The following is a 27,195-nucleotide window of genomic DNA, read 5'->3' on the forward strand; positions in this document are numbered from 1 at the left end:
CCTTAGGGATCCCCTTGGGGATCTTCTTTTTAGACATGGGGATATTCCCCATTTTCTAAGCTTAATAAAAAAATCAAAAATTTCTCAAAAGATGGAAAAAAAGAAAAAAGTAAAATAAAGATGACTTTCTGTCCAGCTGTGGCTTCTGTTCTCTAAATAAAAAAAAGCAAAACAAAAAATTTACATTTTATTGGATAACATTTCAGAAACGAATGTGAAAAACGTAAAACCTTAAAATTACCTAAATTTTGCTACTGAGGTATAACACTATTTTCTGTTCCCATCTCAAAACTTGACATTAAAATGGGAGAAACAAAATGTATTTTTAATGTTTTAGTGTAACTCCAGCTTCTTAAAATAATGTAGAATCTTATGTTCAGAAGACAAAAAGGGTCAAGATGATTTATTTAAAACTCTTTTCCAAGGAATTGTCCAAGATTTTACTTTTAAAAACCATTTTTAGCTTAGAAATGATGTTTCCTAAGAGAGCAAAGTGAAAAGAAAAAACATCAAAACAAACAAAAAAACTCCCAGACCTCTCCCTAGCTGCCCCCTCCACTGTCCATTTATCCAGTAATGCCTCGGCTGCTACAGAGCTATTAAGATGTGCTGAGAAGCTGGAGAACCCTGGGTATGGGGCGGGGCACTGGCCCTCTGGGGACTAGGACTTTGGGCACGTTGGGCAACAGCAATTTAGTTTATCCCAGCCAGCGCCTCCCATATATGCTCTCGGAAGCCAACAACCCTTCTCCTTTCTCCCTCCGTGGCAAGTTGCACACCCCCAAAGGGCGCTGGAGACTGTTAGGATGATCCAGACACCTAACTTACATAGACAATAACCAGTTAGGCTGTAGTCTGAGAAAGCCAGGTCAGGCCATGGAGGATGCTGGGAAGGTGGGTAGAGCTATTTTTCCTCACATAGTGGACGGTAATGAGATCAAAGAGATAGCTAGGTGCCTTGTGAGGCAGAGGTGCACTCAGTGCTTGGGGAACCTTTCAGCTCTCCCACATCTCTTGCTCTGTAGTGCTAGGTGGGGAAGAAGCAGTTTTTAAATTTCCTATTGCCTGGGCAATCTGTGTCTTTGGGCATTCTTTTTGTCCACATCTGCTTTCATCTGTCTGTTATTAAAAACTGGGTAACTGCTGAAATGCGTGTGATGATGTTTGGGTGCAAAGAGATGGGGAGATTGTGTAAAAACCTGGAAGTCAAGAGAGCTAAACAAAGGGGCTTCCTTTTTAGACATTCCCATTTCGCAGGGTCAAAGGGAGGTTTCCGCCCCTAGGCCTAGAAGCCAGAGCATGCAGGGTGGTAGTGGCTGTCTGGCAAGGAGTCGGGTACCAGCTCCTGCGGAGAAGGGGCCTGGAGAACCCCACAACTGGGTCGAGGATGGGGAGGGGAAGGCCCCCTGCAGGAGAACACCCCACCCCAAGGAGAGATTCCCACTGTAGTGGGAGAGAAGTCCCTCGCCAAAAGGTGGGGATGGGCAGGGGAACCCCATCCGCACAAGGGGAGCGGGATGGGGAGTATACCCTAGTGGAAAGAGGAGGAAAAGGGTAAGGAGGGGGGATTTCACTCCAAGGGGGAGGAAGAAAGAGAACAGAGGCGGGTGCCTCCAGGAGAAGAGCCGACACGAGAAGCCACCCCTGGAGGATCGCATGATCTGGTTCTTCCCGGTGTCCCCAGGAGGCGGGAGGCGCAGTGAGGGGAGTACGCGAGCCGCGGAGACCCCAGTCCCAGCTAGGATCTTGACCCCTTCGGCCAGGCTGCGCCCCGGATCCGTGACATCAGCGTAGGCACTGTAGGGGGAAAGAACCTCAAGGCCACAGGAGCGCTCAGAAGAGGGAACTCTATAATGTGTAGACTCGTCCGCGGCCGGCCCCTACCAGTCAGCGCACGCGCGCTTTGCATTTTGGGACGAGTAGTTTTCATCCACGTGGCGGGTCAGGTTGCTCGCTGGCTCAGCCAGCCAGGCGGCACGTCTGCTTACGTTCCGTCGCGTCCCGTCACGACAGATGGTCACCCCTGCGTAGGCGGTAGTGGCGGCTTGTATGTGCGTGCATAGGTACGTGCATGGGTTGCCGAGGCGACAGCGCAGGTCTGGGCGCGCGCCCCCTTCTCTCCCCCCGCCTCCCCCTTTTCCCACCACAATGAGCTCCTAAGATGGCGGTTGGGACGCAGGCGCCGAGGTAGAGGAGAAGGCCGGGGGACGGGGATGTCCGGGAGGCTCCGTGGGTAGATGGAGGTGTTGGGGGGGAACTTGGAGATCTGAGCAGAGGTGCGGAGGGGGGCTCGCGCGCCGGTCAGGGGACCCCGCGAGACCCTCCTACTCCCATCCCGGGGAGGGGGCGGTCGCTGCGGACTGAGCCGGCAGGGAGCACCGCCCGTCCCGCCTCCCCCCCCACCATGGGCCTCAGTTTACCCTGCAGGGTGGGAGGGGCTGGGCCGGACTTCGTTTTGGGCGTGCTATGAAAATGTGAAGGATGCCAAGCCCGCAGAGGGGAGGGGTGGGAGCGGGAACGCGCCCGCCCTGAGGAGGAGGAGGAGGAGGAAGAGGAGGAGGAAAAGGAGGAGGAAAAGAAGGAGAAGGAGGAGGAGGAGGAGGAGGAGGAGGAGGTGGTAGTAGGCGGCTGGGGGTAAGGTCAGCAATCCCACCCTAGCTCCCGCCGCAGCCGCCGCCTCCTAACCGCCCCCGGGCTCTCTTCCAGGGAGGCTGCTGGGGGTTGGCGGGGAGGGGGTGGGGTTGAAGAAGAGGGGGCGGGAAGCTCTTTGTCCTTCCCGTAGGGCTCCCGGGTTAATCCCTGGGGAGCACTCTGTACCCGCTTGGCCCTCCCTCGGAAGCCTCTCTGGAGGGAAAAAAAACCCCGCGCGCGGGCGCTCTGGGCCCCTGATGGGTGCGGGGACGGGCGGCCCTATCATGTCCCATATCACGCAGCTTGCGCCTGGGGCTGTCCTGCAGCCACCACTGACTCTGGGGCCCCGTGGGTTCTAGCAGTCTCTTTCTCTGCTGGCCACTGGGGCCGAAGCCTAGGCCTTCGAGGTCTCCTTCGAGGGCAGGACCTGCCCTCCAGACCAGCCCCAGGTTCCAGGACCCGCCCAATCTGAGGCCTGCCTCTGAGAGTGGGTCAGTCAAGGGGCTACGTGCAACTGGCAGAAACTCTTGAGAGAGCCTCTGCAGCAAGGGGCTTTCCGAGCTGCTGTTCCATCCACCTTCATGGAAGGGAGCAAGCAACTGAGTCTCAGCCACACTGGGAGAACTGGGGAGGAGTGACAGTTGAAGCAGGGAGAAGGGCTGTCCACACCTGCCCACCTCTGCAGGCCTGAGGAGGATTAGAGAGACTCAGAAAGGAAAGAAAGCTGTCCACCAGACCTACCTTGGATTTACTGCATGACCTTGAGGAATCACGGAACCCCTGGAAGCTGTAGGTCCCCCCAGTAGCCCTTCTGCCCATCTCCTCAGGTAGGATGAGACCAGGGACATTGTGGTCAGGACCCTTTTCACTGTACAGCCTAGAAAAGCTTTCCTAGTTAGGGGTGTTGTTGAAATGGGACAGGAAACAGACTGGCAGATGAAACCAAGGATGTCTGGCTACTAGAATGGAGCCTTGGTTCCCCTTTGTTGGCCTTTCCTGGATGTTGGTAGAAGAGACACTTTTTATTCAGTTTAATTAGCAGCCTGGGTAGGAAGGGAAAAAGCAAGGTACAAAAGAGATTACTGAGGGCCTAAACTTGGATTGATTCATGACAAGGAGCAAATGGAAGGGGGTGGGAGATTGTCTTGGAGCATCTTTTTCACATTATATTTTCGATTCAAAGATATTTTCCAAGTTACATGTAATAATTTTCAACTTACATTATTCACAATGATCCAAACTGTCTCTCTTCCCTCCTCCCACATGGAGATGGTAAGCAATTTGATCTGTGCAAAACACATTTCCATATTGGTCTTTGTTTTAAGAGCACACTTATACCAAATCAAAACCTTACAATAAAACCAAAAATACACTGATGTGGAAGATAGTATGCTTTGATCTGCATCCATTCAACTCCAGCAGTTCTTTCTCTGCAGGTGGATAGCATTCTTTGTCACAAATTCTTCAGGATTGTCCCAGATTATTGCATTGCTGAGAGTGGCCAAGTTTTCACAGTTGATCATCGTTGGATATTGCTATTATTGTATATAAGACTGATCCAGTTCTGCTTCTTTCACTTTGTTTCAGTTCATGTAGATTTTTTCAATTCTTTATGATCTAGCTGACCTAGCTTATCCTTTCTTATTCAATCACCATCATGTATCAGTTTGTTTAGCCATTCCCCAACTGATGGACATCCTCTCAATTTCTAATTCTTTGCCACCACAAAAAGAGCTACTCTATATATTTTTGTACAAGTAGGTCGTTTTTCCTTTTTTTAAAATTATCTCTTTGGGATACAGATGTAGTAGTGTTATTAGAGGATCAAAGGATATGCAGTTTTCTAGCCCATAGTTCCAAATTAGCCTCCAGAATGGTTGGATCAGTTCAGAGCTCCACAAACTATGCATTAGTGCCCCAATTTTGCCACATCCCCTCCAATATTTATCATTTTCCTTTACTGTCATATTGGCCAATTTGAAAGGTATGAGGTGGTACCTTAGAGTTGTTTTAATTTGCACATCTCTAATCAAGAGTAATTTAGAACTTTTTTCTTATGATTATTGATAGCTTTAATTTCTTCATCTGAAAATTGCTTTTTCTTATCCTTTGACCATTTGTCATTTGAGGAATGGCTTGTATTATAAATTTGATTTCATTTTCTATAAATTGAGAAATTAGACCTTTATCAGAGAAATTATAAATTTTTTTCTCAGTTTATTGTTTCCTTTCTAAACTCAGTTATGTTGGTTTTATTTGTACAAAATCTTTTTAATTTAATATAATCAGAATTGTTCATTTTATGTCTTATAATGCTCTCTCTCTCTCTTGTTTGGTCATAAAGTCCCTTCATAGATCTGTCAGGTAAAGTATTCTACATTCCCTTACGGCATCACTCCTTACTTCCAAAGACATATACTCATTTTGACCATATCTTCGTATAAGGTGTGAGATCAGGATTATTAAACACTAGGTTGCTCAGGTCATTTACCCCTGTATATTGTGTAGCTAATGTATTCCATTGATGTAGTCTTCAATTTCTTAGCCAGTACCAGATTGTTCTGATGATCATTGCTTTATAGTTAAGTTTGAGATCTGGTACTGGTAGATGTTTGGGTCAGGTGGATGGCCAAGGTGGAGAGGGAATACTGGACTTGCAGTGATGGAGGTTCCTCTTTGGAGATGTGGAAATCACTTTTTGATTTCTGGTAGGAAGAAGACAATGAAGGGGATGTAGAGGGAAGGGAGTAAGGGAGTAAGTCAGCCCCTCTTGGGAGAGAGGGAAATGGAAGCAGAAGGCTGGTGAGGGATGGGGAAGCAGGTCAAAGATTCTATGGTGAAAGAGTGTGTGTGTGTGTGGGGGGGGGGGGGGGTACTGTAGATAAGCTTGCCCCAGAGGAAATGGCTTAGGCTGAGAAGAGATGGAGTGGGGAGGGCAGTAGAACCAGTCTAGTGACAAGCACCTATGAAATCAATGCAAGCTCCTATTGAGGGAGAAGTCCCAGCAGCTGGGAGGATCAGGACAAGCCTTGCTCCAGAGGGGACTTTGAGCTGAGCTTTAGAGTGTTTGAGACAGAAGTGAGGAAGGAGTGCTTTCTAGGTCGTGGGGGCACAGAAAGGGGAGCTGAGTTGGCTGAACCAAAAAGTGCTTGGGGGGGCGGGGTGGCTAGGTATGGATTATCCTAGGAAGGAGTCAAGGCTTCTAAAGGGCTTTGAATGTCCAACAGAAACTTATATTGGTTCCCACAGATAGCTGAGAATCTCTGCAGTTTACTAGGTGAGGGAGTGAGGTGGTCAGAGCTATGCTTCTAGGAATATCAGTGTGGCAACACAGGGAGTTCAGGTAAAAGGCTTTTATTGTATTCCAGGCAGAAGTGATTGAAGCCAGGGGAGTAGAGAGAATGAAATGGAGAAGAGACAATGCGTAGGTAGACACATCTGGGGTCACTGTGATTGGACACAGTGGAGGAGAGGCAAGTGAGATTGGGGTCCAGGATGATGTGCATGCCTGGGTGCCTAGAAGGATGGAGCTGCCCCTGATACAACTAGGGAAGTGTGAAGGAAATAGAATGAGTTCTGAGTTGTACATGCTGAATTTGAGATATCTAGGGAGCATCCATGTATCTTGAAAGCACTGGCTGGAGCAGGCTTCAGATCCTCCCCTCAGATAGTGACTGCTGTGTGGGCACCACTTGGGCACCACTTCCCTAATCTCTGTAGGCCTCTATGTCTTCACCTGTAAAATGAACGGGTGGGAACAGATGACCTGTAAGGGCCCTTCCAGGTTTAGCTCTGATCTAATGTTCTGAGTAGCTCAGGAGAATTAGAGCTATAAGTGGACTTGGAATTGACATGGGTTTAAATCTATGAGGGAGAGAATAAAGAGTAGAGCTTCTTCAACTTTTGAGGAGGGGTTGTTCGGGATATTTCTCAGCGTCACATTTGTAAATGCTTCAGATATAAGGCATAGGATTACAAAGGAAGCTCCATCAGTTATGCTGAACTACAGTTATCAAGGAATTTAAAACAACAACAACAACAAAAACAGGTTCACAAAGCCCAGCAGGTGAAGGACCTGAAGTTTAGAATGACAGAAGAAATAGTGTGAAGAATTTTGTCTCTGAGGCTTGAGAGATTAAAATTATTCAGTTGGTGGAAGTCATTTCACACTGAACATCATTCTTCTCCCTCTCCCCCTCCTTTGTAAACCAGAGCTGACACAGCAAGGCTGATAGATATCATTCCCTGGCCTCAGGGAGGCTCGGATTGAGGGAAATGCTTATGAAGTGTATACTCCTATTATCTCATTTGCCAGGGTTCCCCTTCTGAGCCAAGGCTAGAGAGCATCAGGAAAGAAAATCTCTAAGCTCAGAACATTGAAAAATACCCTAGGATTGATCCTGCTTTGTTTAGAAGGCCTTACCTAACCATTGTTGAAAGGGAAATTGGGGACAGTTCTTTGGGAGAAGCTGTGACTGATCCCGGGAAGGCTTGAGAATTGCTTTTCTGTTCTCAGTTTCCATTAGCAGCAACCACACACTGTATGTTTAGTTTAGTTACCAAACCATCTGAGGAAATACCAGGTTGTTGCTAAGGAGAGGAGTTACCAAACAAATAGTTGAACCTTTAAAGAATCTTCTTAGGTAGATAGACTGTCTAGATCTAGGCAAGTTAAGATATTCTGTGGTTGAAATAAATCTTTAGGTGGAAACCACTTGAATTGTTTTCATATTATTCCTTTGTGTTTGGTTGGATGGCTGTCTCAGAAAACAACTTGCAGGAAGCAGTTGGAGTCCAAAGAAGGCAGAGCTAGCCAAGAAGACAGAGAAGTAGAAAGGGATCCAGCACATTTGAGGAGGACCATGGTCAGTGGTATGTGCTGGTTCCATACTCATCCTAACCAGACAGGGGTCTCATGCTAAAGGGAAGGATGAGTCCAGGATGACAGGATGGTGTGGCCTATTTAGACAGAACCAAAGTGGGGTATGTATCCAGGCTTGTTTTAGCCCATGTATTGTACTGTGCAGAGCTTAGGAAGTCTTGTAAGCTCCTTCCTAGACCCTTGCTAATGCTGCTACAGTAGAACCCTAGTTCTAAAAAAAATACATCATCATTATTATTATTTAGTTAATTTAGAATATTTTTCATTGTTACATGATTCATGTTCTTTCCCTCCCCTCATTCCTTCCACATTCTGGATTTTGATGGACATTGTTCAAAATCTGTTTCCATATTATTAATATTTGCAATAGAGTGATGATTTAAAATGAGGGGATGCCCTTCAGTTGGGGAATGGCTGAACAAATTGTGGTATCTGTTGGTGATGGAATACTAGTCCTGAAAGGAATAATGAACTAGAGGAATTGCATGTGAACTGGAAAGACCTCCAGGAGTTGATGCAGAGTGAAAGGTGTTTAAAAAAAATAAAAGAGAAGGAAAGGGTTTCACAAAGCGGGGTTCAGGGGAGGCAGCAGATGTAACAGGTTGGCTCAGAGAGAGGAGAGGGGGTTTGAAGATTTTCCCCCTTCTGCCTTCCCTCCTTAGCTAAAGCTGCTCTCCCCAAAACACTCTTGTCCCTCTTGTCCCCCCTCCACTACTCAAGACTCAGAGGTCTCCCCTAGATTCGTTCACTCACACTCAGCTTGGGGAACAGATAACCTTTTAATGTTAACTCAGTCAGGTACTACAAAAGGAATAATGGGCAGGGAAGAATGGGAAAAGGAAAGTGGGGAAAAGGAGGTCCCTGTCTCTATCTAAACCTGTCTCCTCCCTCCTCGAGTTTCAGGGGAACTCAGGCCTTGGCAGCCTGAGCCCCCTGACAGAAAGTCAGATTGACTCACCCCTGGGCAACAGGAGTTGAGGTAAAGCTCAGGTTTCTCTTCAGAAGGTCCCTTCAATTGGGAAGTGTTGGGGGGAAAGATTTCCAGTCACCAGCAGGAAAAGTGGGTAACCCTCAGGAATAAGTCTTTATCCACCTTCTCTCTTCAACGTCTCAAGACGGAGAGACCCTCACTGTTCTCCAGCCAGAGTCTTCTCTCCTCAGGATTCCACTCCTGTGGCCCCTCCCCCGTAAGGTGATCAATTTCATATACTCTCCAGGCTGGCACTTTTTCTTTAGTGCCAGCCTCTATCACAGAGGAGCAGAACCAGGAGAAGATTATACAGAGATGGATACACTGGCACAATCGAATGTAATGGACTTCTCTACTAGCAGCAATGCAGTGACCCAGTACAATTCTGAGGGACTCATGAGAAAGAACACTACCCACATCCAGAGGAAGAACTGTGGGAGCAGAAACACAGAAGAAAAGCAACTGCTTGATCACATGGGTTGATGGGGATATGATTGGGGATGTAGGCTCTAAATAATCAACCTAGTGCGAATATTAATCACATGGAAATAGGTTCTGATCAATGGCACATGTAAAACCCAGTGGAATTGCTTGTGGGCTACAGGAGGGGGATGGGAAGAGGGGAGGGAAAGAACATGAATCATGTAATTATGGAAAAATATTCAAAATTAATTAAATAAACTTAAAAAAAAGAAATTAAAAAATAGTAATGATTTAAAATCAACATCCCCAATCATATACCCATTGAACCATGCAATCAATCCTATGTTTTTCTTCTATGTTTCATGCTCCCATAGTACTTTCTCTGGTTGTAGATAGCATTCTTTCTCATAAGTTCCCCAGGATTGTCCTGGATCGTTGCATTGCTACTAGTAGAGAAGTCTATTGCATTCATTGTGCCACAGTGTCTCAGGCTCTGTGTACAATGTTCTCCTGGTTCTGCTCCTCTCATTCTGCATCAATTCCTGGAGGTCTTTCCAATTCACATAGAATTCCTCCAGTTGATCATTTCTTTTAGCACAATAGTATTCCATCACCAACATATACCACAATTTGTTCAGCCATTCCCCAATCAATGGACACCCCCCCCCCATTTTCCAATTTTTCACCACCACAAAGAGTACAGCTATAAATATTTTTGTACAGGTATTTTTCCTTATCTCTTTGGGGTACCAACTCAGCAGTGGTATGACTGGATCAAAGGGCAGGCAGTCTTTTAAAGCCCTTTGAGTAGAACCCTAGTCTGGGAATACCTCAGCCTTATTTATAAAATCTATAGAATGTGGTGTGCCATTGTCAGCCTCAGTTTCCAATCTGTAAAACAGAGGTGTTAGATTCAGCGATCCCTGAGGATCGTTATTCCAGATTTAAATCTGTGGTCCTTAGCTGCCTTAGATGTTTTGCATTTACTATATACATATAATTCATGGTGGTTGGGTCCTTTGGCTAGAACACTGGCATTGAAAAGTAAGAAGCAACAGTATGCTTCTTTTTATTTGTTTTTAAACCCTTGCCTTTCTGTCTTAGAATCTCTATTCCAAGGCAGAAGAACAGTAAGGGTTGGCAATGGGGTAAGTGATTTGCCCAGGGTTACATGGCTAGGAAGTTTCTGAGGCCAGATTTGAACAACCAGGATCTCTGTCTCCAGGCCTTGCTCTCCATCCACTGAGTCACAGTAGTTCATTTGAAAAAAATATTCCAGATTGTTTTTTCTGTTCTGCTTCATCTTAAATATTGATACCTGAGGACAGAGTAAACTCTGAATGGGAATTGCAGGGTTGGAGAGGTCAATATGGGCATATCCCTAGTCATACTTATATAGACTATTGACTCATTCAAGGAATGAGAATGGGGCAGTAGGGCAAACAGAGAGAAGGTTTGTGTGATTGTAGGAGGTAGAATTAATTAACAGGTTAGCCAGCCAGGCAGCAATCACAGTTGCCCAGTGGCAAAGAAAGGAGGTCATAAGGGTAAACTTAGGGTAAATTTCCCTCTGCCATCGCCTGGCTGGCTCTATAGAAATGGTTGTTGAATGTGTAAGTTGTTAGCAAATTAGTAATAACAAGGGTAGGGGTTTTTTTTTGTACTTAAAAAAAAGCTTAATTAATTTAGAATATTTTTCCATGGTTACATGATTCATGTTCTTTCCCTTCCTTCCTCCCATCCCCTCCAATAGCTATCAAGTAATTCCACTGGGTTTTACATGGGTCATTGATCAAGACCTATTTTGATCGCTTAGAGTCTATATCCCCAATCATATCAAGGGGAGTTTTGATAGGTTGAGAGGACTAAAAGTTAATCTGCTCTGTGACTGGTTTCAGCTCAGACAATGGCATTATCTGCACCCCTATTTAGTGTTTCTGTTCCTGACTGTTTCATTTGTCTTATGTACTATTGCCTCTAGTTCAGACTGGATTTCTAAGCTCAGGACTCCTGTTCTCTCCATTTAGAGTCCACAAATACTTAATGGGCTCTGACTGCAGAGAACATTGGTGCATCCTAGGGGGTCCACACCAAGACAAGTAAAGCATTCTTCTGTACCTTCATGGGATTGTGAGTCTTGTACAGATGGTGTGGTGTGATGAATGCATGAAGGGAGTGTATTGTTTTTAAATTTTTTTTTAAAAGGAAGGGAATGTACCCCCAAAGGAAGGATTGGGCTTTGGTGTATGGAGAGGGGGAAAGAGAGGAGAACCCCACCTTCCTGCAAAGCGGGGTTCAGGGGAGACAGCAGATGTAACGGGTTGGCTCAGAGAGAGGAGAGGGGGTTTGAAGATTTTCCCCCCTTCTGCCTTCCCTCCTTAGCTAAAGCTGCTCTCCCTAATATACTCTTGTCCCTCTTATCCCCCCTCCACTACTCGAGACTCAGAGGTCTCCCCTAGATTCGTTCACTCACACTCAGCTTGGGGAACAGATAACCTTTTAATGTTAACTCAATCAGGTACTACAAAAGGAATAACGGGCAGGGAAGAATGGGAAAAGGAAAGTGGGGAAAAGGAGGTCCCTGTCTCTATCTAAACCCTTTTCCTTCCTCCTCAAGTTTGGAGGGAACTTGGGCCTTGGCAGCCTGAGCCCCCTGAGAGAAAGTCAGGTTGATTCACCCCTGGGCAACAGGAGCTGAGGTAAAGTCTGCTCAGGTTTCTCTTCAGAAAGTCCCTTCAGTTGGGAAGTGTTGGGGGGAAAGATTTCCAGTCACCAGCAGGAAAAGTGGGTAACCCTCGGGAGAAAGTCCTTATCCACCTTTCTCCTCAGGAAATTCACTCCTGGGGCCCCTCCCCCACGAGGTGATCAATTTCATATACTCTCCAGGCTGGCAGTTTTTCTCTAGTGCCAGCCTCTGTCACCTGCCTGACAGGTGAAGTCCAAGGCAGGGTGGATAATATGGTGTTCAGGCTGGTTCTTGAACAGTGATTCAGTGGGGGGTGGAGGGGTTAACAGCTAACAAAGTGGAAAAGGGCAGACTAAGTAAGGATAGAAAAGACCTTGAAGGCCAAGCCAAAGAGCTATGAGGTGAGAGCAGAGGAATATTATAATTGCATCTCTGCATAAGGACCATTACCCCAAGAGACAGAAGCTGGAGGCCATAAGGTTTAGTGGGAGGTTAATGGAAGATGGTAAAGGACCAGAAAATGATGGAGGGCAAATCAGTAGGGCTCAGCCAGCAGGGGAAATAAAAGAGAAAGACAACAGCAACATTCCCAATTGCTAGCAATGCGCCTCCCCCCTCCTCAGTTACCTGGAAGTTTGTGCTCTTGGGTTTGTGTATAAGTTCCTTGAATGTAAGGATCCACTGGGTGGATTGTCCTCAGTGGGTTCTAAACCCACAACACTCACATAAATCCACATGGTGCTGTGGGTGGCGTTCACCTCATTGCTTTTGCTTCTTGCTGTGGGTAATCGAGAGTTTATCAGAGAGGGGTGTTCTCATAAATTCAAGTGCTGTTGTACCTCACTGTAAATTAGGGCCCTAGAGTTCTGTTAGGAGGCTGCCTACATGTAGAACCGCCCTCAGGATTTCAAGTTCATTCATTCCTTCACTAGTTAATGGCCCTGAGTGCCTCCCAAATACATACAGGGCTCATCTTAGCTGCTAGGGAAGACAGTGAAAATCAAGATGTAATAATTGCCATGCATGTAGTGGGTGTTCTAACTTTATCATCAGGCTACAATAATGATAAGGCTAGGATTTACCAAATGCCACAGTAAGTGTAATTTTGGAGAATTGAATTCTGCTATGGCAGGGTAGGAAGAAGGAAAAAGAGGTTCATTCCCAACTGGCCTGAATGGGATGGGAGGGCCTGGCAATTGGAGAAAGCTTTCCAGAAGAGGTGGCATTTAAGCTGGGCCTTAAAGCAAGGGATAGGGCAAATGCACAGATGCTTTGTATTGAACACATACCAAGGATTCAGAGCAGCCCAATTCAGGGCATAGAGTGTATGGTGGGGAGTGACATGAGGAAAGTCAACCATGGCATTGTGGTAGGCCTTGAATGCCAGACTAAGGAGTTTGTATTTTATTCAGATGCCAATAGGAAACTATTGAATATTTTTGAGCAGAGAAGTGACATGGTCAGATTTATATATAAGAAAGATTACTTTAGCATCACTGAGAAAGAGAAATTGGTAATTGGGAGATGAGTTAGGGAGCTATTGCATTAGTCCACATATGTAGCAATGAGGGCCTGCAAGGCTGGTATCAGTAGGCATAGAAAGAGAGAATGAACTTAAGATGTGGAAGTAGACTCTCCCCAGGCCTTAGTTACTGTTGGATTTGTTGGGGTGGTCAGGCAGGGAGAGTCAAGCTCAGAAAAGGCCCATTCTGCCAGAAGTGGATTGTTACCAGATAGTCTGGCCTTTCGATCTGTGATGTGTGTTTGGTAGTACCCCATTTTGCTGCATGATATCTTCTTTGTAGAGCCTTTATTTGACTGAGAGGGGAACATTAAATAAGAATAAACCTTTCTTTTTATATACTAAAAATTCCATCTTATGGCTGGGTCTGTTTTTAACATCTTTTTGTTCTGCAGATAATTCTTGATTAATGGGACAATATGGCCACCGGAGGAGGTCCTTTTGAAGAAGGCAGGAATGGTCAAGATTTGCCAAACTGGAGTAATGAGAGTGTGGACGACCGACTGAACAATATGGTATGTTATTCTACTAATCACAGTTAAATCAGGGACAGTGTTTACTTTCAGTCACTTTGCTCCCCAAAGGATTAGCCCAGACAAGCCCAGGAAAACTGTCATGCAAATGGGTTTATTCGGTCAGGAAAGCAATATTCGATCTTTGTATTTGTTGAACCATAGAAGTTAGGACTGCAAGGGACTTAGGAGGTCTTAGCAAATGAAGAAAACAAAAATCTGTGAAGTGACTGAAGTCATGCAGGCAAGAAGAAGGGTCAGGATTGAAACCAAGCCCCTGGGCTCTTAGTCAAGAGACTTAATCAAGTGACTTGCCCAGGGTCACCCAGGCAGGAAGGGTCTGAGGCCAAATTTGAACCTAAGACCTCCTGAATCTGGGCTTGGCTCTCAATCCACTGAGCCACTCAGCTGCCCCCAGCTATATTCTTTATTGAAAGGATTGATTGTTCCCTGGTGGGGTTTTGCTGGACATAAGGAGGTTTTGTGATTTTAGCACATTCTCTTAGTATGCATGAGGAAGAACTTGAGACTATTGTATTTTTTTTAAACCCTTACCTTCTGTCTTAGTATCAGTTCTAAGACAAAAGAGTGGTAAGGGTTAGGCAATGTAGGTTAAATGACTTGCCCAGGATCTCACTGCTTAGGTAGTATCTGAGACCAGATTTGAATCCAGGTCCACTTAACTCCAGGTTTGGTGTTCCAGGGACTGAGTTACATAGTTCCAGGCTACTGTATTTCAGTGAGGCTTGGATAAAGGATTATGGGCCTTGGATTAACTCATTTTAACAAGCATTTAAGTGCTTTAATTTGCTACAGATTCAAAGAAAGATAGGGTTTAGCATATTAGCATGTTACTTATTATATTACTTATGTTACTTAGCATATTAGGGTCAAGAGAAAGCCTTACTTCCAGAAGCATAGGGTATATAGTTTTAGGGGCAGCAATTTCTTTAAAAAGGCCAGAGAAATTTGAATCTTTCTATGAAACTATTTAATTGCCTAAGAACTGGCATGTATTAACATTCTAAGGCCAAGCAAACTTTTATTTCCTAAATAAAATACCTACCTTTGTTAAAGGACTAATTAACTCTGATTTTGTTACTTTTTTTTTCCTTTTTAAGGACTGGGGTGGCCAACAAAAGAAAGCAAACAGATCAGCAGAGAAAAACAAGAAGAAATTTGGTGTAGAGAGTGAAAAGAGGGTAACGAATGACATTTCCCCTGAGTCGTCCCCAGGAGTTGGGCGGAGAAGGACAAAAACTCCTCATACTTTTCCTCACAGTAGATATATGACACAGATGTCTGTTCCTGAGCAAGCAGAATTAGAAAAACTAAAGCAGAGGATCAATTTCAGCGACTTAGATCAGGTTGGTGAATTATTGTAGGGGAAGATACCTTAAATCAGCAGGCAGTGAGGTGTCAAAGGCAGTCCTTATTTTCTCCTTTTGGTATATACGGAAGAATAGCAATGACTTTACAGTTCTTGTGGGTCACTGCTTGACTTGATGCTTATTTTTAGCTCAAGCACTTGGGTTTCTTGGTGTGTTAATCGAGGATGGATCCAAGATTGATTTGAAGGTGTATCATTCTATTTGTCAGCAGCTTTTGCTCAGAAATGCTGAATTTGGTGTCTCCACCAGAAGTGGTTTAGTTTTTCCAGCAAATTTCTCAGCATTGGGCCTCTGTTACTTATTCAGAGAGCCTTCCATGCTGCATGGGATTTGCATTTGGGTGAATTCATGGCTTAAGGTGAAGGAATCAATTAGTGACTTGAACTGGCTTTTTAAAGCCAGGTTCTTAGGTCAATGTGCCAAAAGTCCATTGGTTCTTAGGCCTGTCGCTTTCCAGAAATCCTGTGTACAAGTAAGACCTGGCAGTAAGCATTGTGGCTGTAATTCAGAGACCTCAGGTACATTGTCTCTGACTTATGATTAGAGAGACCCAGCTGCGAAATGTGTTTTGAGCTGTCTAAGGAGATTGTTTAGTGAGTGAGAAGGCTGGGTGTGAGATGTGTGGTCCTAACTTGAAGGGGAACATAATTAGGAGAAATATAGAGTTGCTTAGGCTCTCTTAGAACTTGCTCATGTTGGTGATGTTGGGTTTCTTTTTCACCTTAGAGGAGCATTGGAAGTGATTCCCAAGGTAGAGCAACAGCAGCAAACAACAAGCGCCAACTGGCAGAAAACAGAAAGCCATACAACTTTTGGTCAATGCAGATTAATACAAACAAAAGCAAGGATGTTGGTACAAGTCCTCAAGCAAGAGAAACCAGTGGGTCATCTCAGTGTAAAGAGCTGTTTGCATCAGCTTTGAGTAAAGATCTTTTACAAAACTGCCAAGTCTCTGAAGAAGATGGGAGAGGAGAACCTGCAATGGACAGCAGCCAGGTAATGCTATCATCACTTATGTGCTCCTTCTAGGTTTTGCCCACATCCTCCCCAAATGGGGGCAGCTGGGTGGCTCAGCGATAGAACAACAGGCCTGGGGATGAGAGGTCCTGGGTTCAAATTTGACCTCTGACACTTCCTGGCTGTGTGACTCTGGGCAAGTTGCTTAATCCCCATTGCCTAGCTCCTACCATTCTTCTGCCTTAGAAAACAATATACAGTGTTGATTTTAAAATGAAAGGCACAGGTTTTTTTTTTTAAATCTATTTTTCTAGGAGTTTGTATACATAGGAATTTTGTTAGATTAAGTAGCAATTGATCTGTATCTGTTTTCCCCACTACAGGGGAAAAAAAAATCTTATTAATATTCCCAATGTATTCAAAGTATTTAAAGGTTTGCAGTTATAAAATTGCTATGGCTAAGAAGCATCACTGAACCATAGAGGTCCTCTATAAGTTAACTGATTAGCAGAAAACTAGAATGCACTAAAAGACACCAAAGTTTCTAGATGGTTTATAGTCTAAATTCATTAATTAAAATAAATTCCATTCAGAGGAGCTTTGAGAACCTTGCATTTCCTTTGGGACCACCAGCATTTGTGGTTGTTAATAGAATGTTGGACTCAATCCCATCTCCTGACATTTGGTAGCCATCATCTGCAAAGGGCTTAAGTCATGCCTGTAACAACTACTTTATAGGCTTGGAGAGAGGCTTAGATGAGGGCAGTTAGGCAGAAGCATTTTGTAGACTTTAAAATACAACAGGGTAAGTGGCAGCTGCTCTTCTGAACCTCAGGTTATCATTGTGAGCATCAGTTACTGTTGGACATCTATTAGATGCTGTCCCAAGTGCCCAGCATGTAGAAGTCACTTACTGCATGCTAGAGAACCTACAGAATGTAGAGGACTGAGGTGCATTATTGATGGACACCACCAGAAGTTGCTTTTGGAGTCAGTCTCCCATGTCAGATTGTTAAGAGTTTTGTGGTCATTTGGATTCTTTTAGGGCTTTAGTCTAAAATTACAAGCAGTGCTTTCCCTCCCCAGCCTATTCTGTACTCTTGGGTTAACATTAAAAACCTTATTTATGAGCCTAACTGCTTTTAAAATTGATCTTTTGAAATGAATAGTGTTGCCTGCCAGCCTGAGTAGAGAAGGGTTCATTGAGGTGAGCTCTTTCTGTCATGTGAATGACAAAGCCTGGAAGCAGTTCCATGTGGGAAAACCCTTGGGGTCAGCGGCCTGCTAACACTAAGATCTCCCAACTATGCTTGTGAGCCTTAACTGACAGCATATCCTCTCTGCAGGTTGTGAGCAGGCTGGTTCAGATTCGTGACTATATTGCCAAGGCTAGTTCCATGCGGGATGACCTTGTAGAGAAAAATGAGAGATCCGCTAATGTCGAGCGCCTCACACACCTCATAGACCATCTTAAAGAGCAAGAAAAATCCTACCTGAAATTTCTGCAAAAGATGCTTGTGAGTGTTAGACCCTTTGACCATTGATCCAATGTCATCCCTGCGTCATTGGCAGGAGTCACTGATTGACTGCTGGGTGTTCTGATGATATCAGGGGAGTGGTGTGTGATTGCCAAGACAAAGTGCCATCCATTTTCACTCTCTGTTGTCCCTTTTTAATAGTTGGATGATTTATACATGCACTGAAATATTTCAGGCTAGAGAAAATGAGGAGGAGGATGTTCGGACTATAGATTCCGCTGTGGGATCTGGTTCTGTAGCTGAGAGCACATCACTAAACGTAGATGTGCAGTCTGGGGCTTCAGACACCACGGTAAGCTGCTTCTTAGTCCTTAACATGCTGGGAATGAAGGTGACGATTTTTGTAGCTCTCTTGTGCAAGACATTGTTTGATCAGAGACGAGCCCTGAGCACACTCAGATTTGAGAGCTAGATCAGACGGTTTATCATTCAATAGCTTTATCTATTTTCATGATTTGGCTTATTTTTAAGGTATTGGGCCTCCCTTCAATTAGCAAAACTTAGCATTGCTCTGACCAGTTTCCCACTTAGGAGCAATTTTTCCACCTGGGGGATGGGGGGTGCAGGGAGACACACATTGTGTGAAGATATTCCTGGATTCTCTTTCTGTTTTAAGACATGTTGGTGTCCCTGTAGGCTTTCAGTTGGGGAGCTCAAAGTCAAGGTTGCCAAGATTCAAAGTCATTTCATTGGTGACCTGCCTTTTGAACCATTCATTCTGTAGTCCCCACCTCTCCTGGGTTAGCCTCCGTACTTACAGAGCCAAATGACCCTCAAACCCAGTAGAAAGAAGATGAGTTTTCTCTTTGAGCTTGCTTTACCTGATGTCAGAGGGGCTGTGGGCACTGGTAGATTAGAGAAGGGGATTTGCCTAAAATGTTCCAGAAAAATGGGGGCTACCAAACATTACTTATCCTTGGAAAGAAAGGAATTTCCGAAGCTTTGGGGAGTGAGTTGTCAGAAAAGGCAAGAGCATCAGGACTGACCTTAATAACCCCTCCATCCCAGATTTGCTGAAAGGATTCTAATGAGATAATCATCATTCCATTCTCATTACCAGACCTGGCACCAGTAGGTGCTCTAGAAATGGCCTCTATTATTACTACAAGAGCTTCTGTTTCTATTGGTCTTTGCTAAGACAGCAATAAGTTAAATAGTTCAACTTGATCAGTAAAATTCCCCTTGTGATAAAAGGGAGCTAGGGGCAGCTAGATGACTCAGTGGATAGAAAGCTAGGCCCAGAGTTAGGAGGACCTGGGTTCAAATCTGGCCGAGGATACTTCCTAGCTATTGTGACCCTGGGCAAGTTATTTAAGTTCATTTGCCTATCCCTTGCTCTTTGGTCTTAAAGTTGTTACTAAAATAGAAATTAATGGTTTAAGAAAGAAAAAGAGGTAACAGTCTTTGTTTATTGGGAGGAGGGCTATTTGTTTGAGGCTAATGCCCAAGGATAATTTGCATTAGAAATTAAGGGTTAAATTTGTTTTAGGTAATATATTTGTTTGTTTTTACTGCTGCTTCATTCCCTCCCTTCCTTGAAGAGGAAATGAACCTGTTTTCATGTTCTTTTCTGTCTTGTTTCCACAGCAGCCATTGTAAAACTGGCTGCTTTGACAACTTGAGCAAATCAGGTGGAAATGGTCTTCAGCAGAGGGGATATTTATGTTCCCAGTAGCCCAGATTTACCCCCAAAATAACATTCTAAATTGATTCATTCTACCCATTGTGATTGGGGTGGAGATATATTCATAAAGATGATGCCATTGACTTAGGCTTTGGAGATGCTAGTGTGTACAGGCAATAGTTCCCAGTTAGGAAAGGACAAAGGAGGAGAGCTATGAGGATGGCGAGGGGCTGGGCAGGTAGGCATGGCCTTGGCAGTGGCCCCTTGGATGCTGCTCGGAGCATAGCCATGATTCTGGTGCCCCAGTTAACAGGAGGGACTTCAGTGACTTCTCCCTCCTGGTGGGGCAAGGTGGGGCTGGATGTGGGCATGGGCTGGGAGGGCTGGTGAGTGGGCGGGCCTTGTTTATGAGGCTGCCTTTAACGTGTGTGTTGAACAGGAGTGTGTGTAAGAGAATTAATGCGCTACACTATTTAATAAAGGAGGCATCTTGTAGTCTGAGAATTCGGCCGTGCATTGAGGACAAACTAGGGGATTCAGCTTCCCAAGAACAGGTTTCAGACATTGACGTCCCTACAAGTCCAAAAGGGAAAGGTGACAGACCTGCTCAGAATGACAGGGACATGTGGCCTAATAGGAAGTATAGCCAAGGACATGGACTACCCGCAAAGGTACAGCCCCTGCACCCCTTGTGGGGGCCTCTCCCGGGAAAGCCTGGGAAGCCAGGATGGGTGGCGGAGGTTGGGGGGCAAGAGGGGTGGGGTGGCCCTCTCTAGGTGGATGCCTTCTTTCTTCACTTTCTGTGACAATTACTGTTTAAAATGATCACTATTGTTAACCTGGATTTTTAAGGGTTTTTCACCTCACATGAATCTAAAGATTAATTACTTAAGCCAATTCCCTGTCTTTATACAGAACACATTGAACACATTTTCCAAATCTCTAACAGCTTAAAAAGAGTTGCTTGTTAAGACCACAGTGGAGGGGATCAGTCATGTGGCCCATTCGCTTACTAGTAATTCCCTATAGCCAACACAAAATCCAGCACATCTCCTTTTTCCCCTTGCCTTTTCCTGAAAGGAAATAGTTTTTTAAATTAAATTAAAATTTTTAAAAAACCCTTAAAAAGTGGTAAGGGCTAGGCAGTGGGGTAACCCAAAGTGACTTGCCCAGGGTCACACAACTGGGAAGTGTCTGAGGCCAGATTTGAACCTAGGACCTCCCACCTCTAGGCCTGGCTCTCAATCCACTGAGCTACCCAACTCCCCCAAGGAAATAGTTTTAGTGTTCCCTTTTGCTGCTTTTTTATATGCTACTTGAAAATTCTTTCAACTCATTCCACAGTCAGATTGATTTCAGAGATGTTTCTCACAAATGTTTTCTGTATTAATTTGTCATATTTTACCCTCATAGCCCCATTGAAAGTAATTTCGTTTTAAGGTAGTATGTGTATATATCGGACAAGAAAGAGTAGAAGACTTTCTTTCTTGGGGTAAAACTTCTGCTTATTCACTGATAAGTAGTTCCTTTTTATTTGTATGGGTTAGAGCTAAGGATTAGACCTGTGATTTCATTATTATTGAAAACTCCCAAGTTAGGAAGCTTCTTCTACCAAGGCAGGTCCTGGCATCTCCTGGATGACTTAAAAAGCCCTGAGAGAAGAAGCGATTTGCTCAGGAACCCTATGAGGAAGGATTTGAATCCAGAACTTCCTGTTTCTAAGACATTCTCTGTGCTCAAGACTATTTTTGATTGCTTTTCTTTTAAAGTAAAGATAAAATAATAAAGTTTAGCCATAGTAATGTTGGTGGCATAGCTATATTTCTGTAAGAATTTGGAGTTGTTAAGGAAAAGATGTGTGAGAAGGATCATCATTCCTTAGCTTGATAGAAACCCTGGGATGTGAGGAGAGGGGGGACCAATATAAGTGGAAAACAGAAAACAGAGGTTCTTGGCCTGTGGACTGTAAATAGATCTCAGGAGGTCTGTGAACAGAAGATAATTCAGCTTGACTTTCACTAAATTCTAACCCAAATTTAGCATTTCCTTCAGTTCTTCAAAAATAGTATTCTGAAAAAAGAGCTAGGTGGCTGAGGGAAGAGAGCACCAGGCCTGGAATTTTGAGGACCAGAGTTCAAATTTGGCCTCAGATACTTCCTAACTCTGTGACTCTGGGCAAGTTACTTAACTCCGGTTGCCAAGCTCTTACCACTATTCTTTCTTGGAATTGATACTTAGTATTGATTCTAATACAAAGTTAAGGGTTTGAAAAAACAAAACACATCTATAGGCCATGTGCTTAGTTGAATTTACTGGGGTTTTTTGGTGCTTCACCAGATGTTGTTTTGACTAAAGTATAAACTAAATATAAAGCTAAATTTGGATTTAGGCCAAGTGTTCCATTGTTTTATGCTTGCTGTTCTGTTCTCTTAGTTAAATAAACTTGCCATTCTTGGGTTTGCTTCCATTTCAATCCAGTGATTTATTACTACTCTCTGTGCCAAATGATTTATGATCCTTAGAAAAATGACATCCTCTATGTCAGACTCACCTCATATCCATTTCTTTAACTCCGTAAGGTATTATTTGTGTGTCTTTCCTTCCAGGGTCCCCTTTTCAATGTTGTAGTATTCTGACAATAAAAAAGGAAAGGAAAATTTGAGATCCCCTAGAGTTCCAGAAATTTACCTTGTCATTCATCACGTTTAGATTACTGTGGTATAGGGGTTAGAATGTTGTTTGAGCTTCACTTTGATGCCACCTGGCCATGAGCTCTTGAGCAAATCCCTTCTCTTCTTAGTGCTTTTCAAGTCTGGAAATGGCAGAGGAGGTAGCCAACAAACTCCATTTTTTCCAAGTCAAGCCTTGATTTTAACCCTTAGGTATGTCAGTATTAATGTTTAGAATTCCTTTTTCTCTTAGTTCCCAATCAATTCCCTCAAAGTCTTCTAGGCCCTTTTGGAGATTTATGGGAGGAACAAACAAACCAGGGTTTTTACAGATGTTTTAAACTGTGGATATTTTATAGGCCTTAGAGGCATACTCATAGTTCTTCTAATGACAGGTTTGAGAGATCCAGGAAGGTGAAGTAAGCTTCAGCTCCAAGGATTACATTTCTCCAATGTCTAGAACCCAATCTTTTGTTCTGCCTTGGCCCATGACAAATTTGTCTCTCTAGCAAAAGTTATGAGCTCTTTTGTTTTTGGAGAGCTTGGGGGCTTTATATTTAAAATCTGCTCTTTGCGTTGTCCTTCCAATGTCAAGAAGCCAATACAACATTATCAAGGTTCAGGAGCAGCACTCCACCTGTCATGTCATTCTGAAGGTTCTTTTCTGATCTCTTTGTATATGGTATTGCTCAGTTCTTGGTGTTGCCTTTTAACTTCTGACAATGCTTTCCTTTGCACTTTAGTATGACTGATCTTGGTTCACTGTAGTCTTGAAAGGTCCTTGGAATGCTTGGCTTAATATCTCTAGTAGTCACTGAAGTGTAATCTTTGAGAGCTACACATTTTATATTTCCATAGAGTATATTCTTTTTTTTTTTTAAACCCTCACCTTCCATCTTGGAATCAATATTGTGTATTGGCTCCAAGGCAGAAGAGTGGTAAGGGCTAGGCAATGGGGGTCAAGTGACTTGCCCAGGGTCACACAGCTGGAAAGTGTCTGAGGCCAGATTTGAACCTAGGACCTCCCATCTCTAGGGCTAGCTCTCAATCCACTGAGCTACCCAGCTGCCCCCCATAGAGTATATTCTTAAAAGACATAGAAATAAAAACTCAAAAGAAGTGATGAATCCATGTATGTATGGCATGAAATCCTTCACTGGCAGAACTAACCAAAGGAGTTGGGGGAAACTCAGTGTGGTTGCATTTGGTCAAAGTTGGCCTGGTTTTGGTCAAGGCACACCCATGACCATCAGTACCAACTCATTAAACATTGTCAGCATTTTTATTCACACCAAGCTTTTGGGAGAAGATGATTAACTATGTCCTGAATTTAGAGTCCCTTTTTAGGACACCTCCATGAGTCACTGTTTTTGATCAGTAGTCTAAGAAAAGTCATTCTCTATCTCAAGCCTCACCATCTTGAAACTTAGTCTAATAACTTTGGTCCATTGCTTTTCCCTTCATCTAAATTCCGTGAACACTTAGAATCTATACTACACAATGTCGCTCTGAATTCCATCCTGCCTGATTGATTCTGATTATTTTTGGTTTCTAGTAGGCTCATTTGGGTTCCCTAGCTAGATTATATATTTTGGGGACTGCAGAATTCCTTCCACAGAGACCATTTTTGATATCTAGCCCAATGCTTTGCACACAGGAGTTACCCAATAAATACTTGTTGGATTGCTGATCCCATAATCTCCTATAATGATCTCATTATCTACTTGGTCACTGAGGAGTCAGCCAGTCCTCTATGGCTTGGCAAGAAGGGCCAATGGTTTACAGGCCTGGAGTGTGGCCCAGGGGCTTTTGGTTCTTCAGTTGCCATCTCTGGCCTTCATCCTCATCCTTGCAAGCATGATTTTCATCACCCAGGGTGATTTGGGGGAGTCCCTTAGCCTCTCTGGTCTCTCTTGGCCTCTCCAGTTTATTCTTCTCTCAAATAAGATCCTCTGGGCATTTTTCAGGCCCCCTGCTGGCTCTTGACCTCTTAGATCTCTGGATCAGCACAGCCTTGCTCCAGCTTGGGAGGGAGGCCCAGAAGGGCTCAGCTTTCTATAGCTGAAGATTGTTTTGGTGCTTTTTTGTGAAGGGTTAGAACTCTTTTCTCCTTGTTTTGTTTTTATCTTACTTCAGGTCTACTCTGGTAGATTTGCCCTAACTTCTTCCTGGGGCTAAGGGGCCTGATGATCTCATCCTATACTCAGTCTTCAAAGACAGGCTTTGTCTGCTGAAAGGGGCCTTTAGCTTTTATCAACCTGGGAATTCAGAGTGAGGCAGCAAAGTGATAACAGCAACTCCTAAAGACAGTGGGGTGTTAGGGAATGACAGTGGCATAAGAAAAATCATAGTCATACACAAAGAATGTGGCATGGGGAGAACTTGAACTCAGATTTCCCTCTACCACACCACATATCTCCTCACTTTGTGTGGTTCCTTCAGTAATGGAGATTATATTCCCTCCACCTCCACCTCCACCTTGTTCCAAACCTCTTCCCAGGGGAGCTAGAGCTGATGTTGGGTGCTGGGGAGCTCATGGGCTGCTCTCCTATTTACCTTGGCTTTGGCCACACTGACTAGCCTATCTTCTTGGCATCTCCTTGGTAATGTTTTTTACTCCTGGTCTCTGAAGTTACTTATTTGCTATGTATTGTAGTCTGCCACATCCCTATGCCCCACTTCTTCATTGGCCTCTTTGTGATCTTCAGTTAATGGAATCCTGGGCCAAGAGCTGGAAGAGATCTTAGAAACCATCGAGTCCAACTCATTCCTTTTCCTGAGGAGGAGGATGGACTTGTGCAAGGCCCCTCTAGAAAGGGTTAGAGACAGGACCTAGATCTCTGAGCCTTGGTCCCTTTCTGCTTGCCTGGCTGCCTACTCTAAGACCACTGTGTCATCTCTCTCTGCTTCTATTGGGTAGCACTGCTAGAATGTTTTTTTTTTTTGTGGGGCTCCTTCTTGGAGCTCTGTAGGCCAGCCTGACCATACCACCCCCCCATCCTCTGGAGGGTCAGGTTAGGCCCCCAAGTGGTCACATCTCTCCCAAGAGGCTCTGTCTCCAACATTCTTGGCATGGGTGTCTCCCATATAAGGTCAGCTGCTAGCTGGGGCACATGGAGGACCTTGCCATCCACCCAACTTTCAGTACCATGAGCTCTGCCCAGTTCTCCTTCATTACAACCACAGTGGCAAACAGCTTGAGCCAGCATCAGCCTGCCTGTTGGGAGACCTTACCTGGGGATATTAACCAATGGTTTAGCTATCCCGATGTCTGAGAGTATGAAGGAGACCACCATGTTGGAAGAAAGCCTCAAAAGGAATATTTCCCTTTACAAAATCAGTTGTTTATTCTTTCTTTTTCTTTTTTAAAAACAATCAATAAACAAGTGCAAGAATCTTAAGTTTTCTACAACTTCACCTCTCTCTGTCTGTTTCCTCATCTGTGCAGTGGGGATCATAATTGCAATTGCACCTCCCTTGCAGGATTGTTGTGAGGATCCATTGAGATCAACTTTGTAAAAGCTTTTGTCCCAGGGCCTGGCACTGCTGTAGTAGGTATTCTATGAATGCTTAGTCCCTTCTCCCTCCTGCTTTGTGTAATGGGAGATAGGTAACCTGCTGGTAAGTGGGCCCATAGAGGTTGGTAACATGTGTTTTCTTCTTTTTTTTTCCTTTCCCCACCTCTTTGGTCTGTTCCCCTCTTTCTACTAGTCTGAGGATTATACCCTGGATACCCTTAGGATCATGTTCAACTTGGTCTGTCCCAGCTGCTTTTCCTGTATGGCAGTCGTATTTGCCCCTCCTGCCTCTTCTCTGGGCAAGAGTCCTAGGCTCAGATTTAGAAGGCCCTTGAAGGACACTGCTTCTTGCATTCATATTATGGATGAGGAACTAAGGCAGGGTAGAATCACTGAAATAGGAGATGATATCAGGCCTAGAGCCCCAAGGCTCCTCTTGTTCCAAAAGGCTTCCATTTCCAAGGTAGTTGGACCCACTCCCCTGAAAGTAGTGAAAAGTTTGTTTTGTAACTTCTACTAATCTCTGGTTTTTATTCTGTGGACTTGCCTCTGTTTTCATCACCAACAAGCATTTAGTAAGCATTTACTATGTTCCAGGCACTGTGTTCAGCACTGAGGACACAAACAGGGTTCTTGCCCCATTGGAGCTCTCCCATCTTATTAGGGAATCAATACCCAAATTGTGAGGCACACTTGAGTTTATGCTATGCTTCTTCTCTCCACGTCTCCACAAGCTTTCTTTAAGCCAATTTATTGTCCGTCTCTTTGTCCTTGGCAGTAGGACATTAGCATGTTTGCTGTGTTTCTTTCCTGGTGAATTGTTGGTAAATCCTTAGGAACATTGTTATATGAGATAGTCTGTAGCCCAAGATATGATATTTTTTCATCAAATCAGCTCTACCAGTTCCTCTCTTTGTGTTCCACTCTGCCATTTGGCTGTAGATTTTTTTCAATGCTCAGTGATGGCGAGATCACCAAGACTGACACACTTCATTTCCCCCAATAGTGTGTCCATCTGTGTGTAGACTCTTAGATGAAGCACTTGAGATCTGACTTCTGTTTTGTTTTGTTTTTTTCTCTCATTACTCTCTGTTTCCCCCTCACTCACTTCTGTTATGTAGCTCATAATAGAAACCAAGGGGGCAGCTGGATAGCTCAGTGGATTGAGAGCCAGGCCTAGACATTGTTAGATCCTGGGTTCTAATCTGACCTCGGACACTTCCCAGCTATGTGACCCTGGGCAAGTCACTTGACCCCCATTGCCTAGCCCTTACCACTCTTTTGCCTTGGAACCAATACCTAGTACTGATTCCAAGGCAGAAGGTGAGGACTTTAAAAATTTTTTTAAAAGAAAGAAAGAAACTGAGTGCTAGCCAAAAGCATAGGAAGAGGGTGGCAGCTTCTTCCTTCAGCCTATTGTGTGGAAGACGTGTATCCAGCTAACACAAAGCTTCTTTGCCCACTCTAAGACAAATCACATGCTACAGGCACTGGAGATATTCAGGGTGACTGAGTGACTGTTGAGAGGAAATAGGATTTTGAGTGTGGAGCTAAGCTAGTTTGTGTGGTCAAGTTACTCAAGCCAGAGAGGGTTAGGCCATAGAGGCCACACTATTTGGCCCAGGGAACCTGTTGCCTTTCTCTGTTCCTTTGGCTCAGCTTTGATTATGGTGCTAGAACATCCCTGATTCAAGCTCTGTTGACAAAGCAGGAATGTTCAGAGCTGACACATTTATCAGTTAAGGTGCTTCCATATCCCCAAAGTACAGATAGATACAATATACCTGCCAACAATATAAAATGGGTGCAATGGATTTTTTTATTATCAGTTTATCTGTTTCATAAGTTACTTTTTCTTCTAATATCATCGTG

The 27,195-nt window shown here is 44.2% G+C and overlaps 1 protein-coding gene across 50 annotated transcripts in view; it reads left to right on the forward strand.

Annotated features, from left to right (window-relative positions):
• Positions 1-1,930: 1,930 nt before the first annotated feature.
• Positions 1,931-27,195, forward strand: part of PCM1 (pericentriolar material 1) — a 101,353-nt gene continuing 76,088 nt past the window's right edge. For 17 of the 50 annotated variants that reach the window (XM_056803419.1, XM_056803422.1, XM_056803423.1 and 14 more), the window contains exons 1-7: positions 2,149-2,187; positions 13,510-13,629; positions 14,748-14,993; positions 15,744-16,013; positions 17,321-17,491; positions 17,688-17,804; positions 19,619-19,807. In XM_056803419.1, the coding sequence (XP_056659397.1) occupies positions 13,534-13,629; positions 14,748-14,993; positions 15,744-16,013; positions 17,321-17,491; positions 17,688-17,804; positions 19,619-19,807 (1,089 nt within the window). In that variant the 5' untranslated portion in view covers positions 2,149-2,187; positions 13,510-13,533. Of the gene's footprint in view, positions 2,188-7,367; positions 7,504-13,509; positions 13,630-14,747; positions 14,994-15,743; positions 16,014-17,320; positions 17,492-17,687; positions 17,805-19,618; positions 19,808-27,195 lie in introns of those variants that run through there. The other 33 variants (XM_056803447.1, XM_056803448.1, XM_056803452.1 and 30 more) reach the window with 9 other exon arrangements.

The sequence above is a fragment of the Monodelphis domestica genome, chromosome 6 (assembly GCF_027887165.1).
Source record: "Monodelphis domestica isolate mMonDom1 chromosome 6, mMonDom1.pri, whole genome shotgun sequence".
NCBI classification, from domain to species: domain Eukaryota; kingdom Metazoa; phylum Chordata; class Mammalia; order Didelphimorphia; family Didelphidae; genus Monodelphis; species Monodelphis domestica.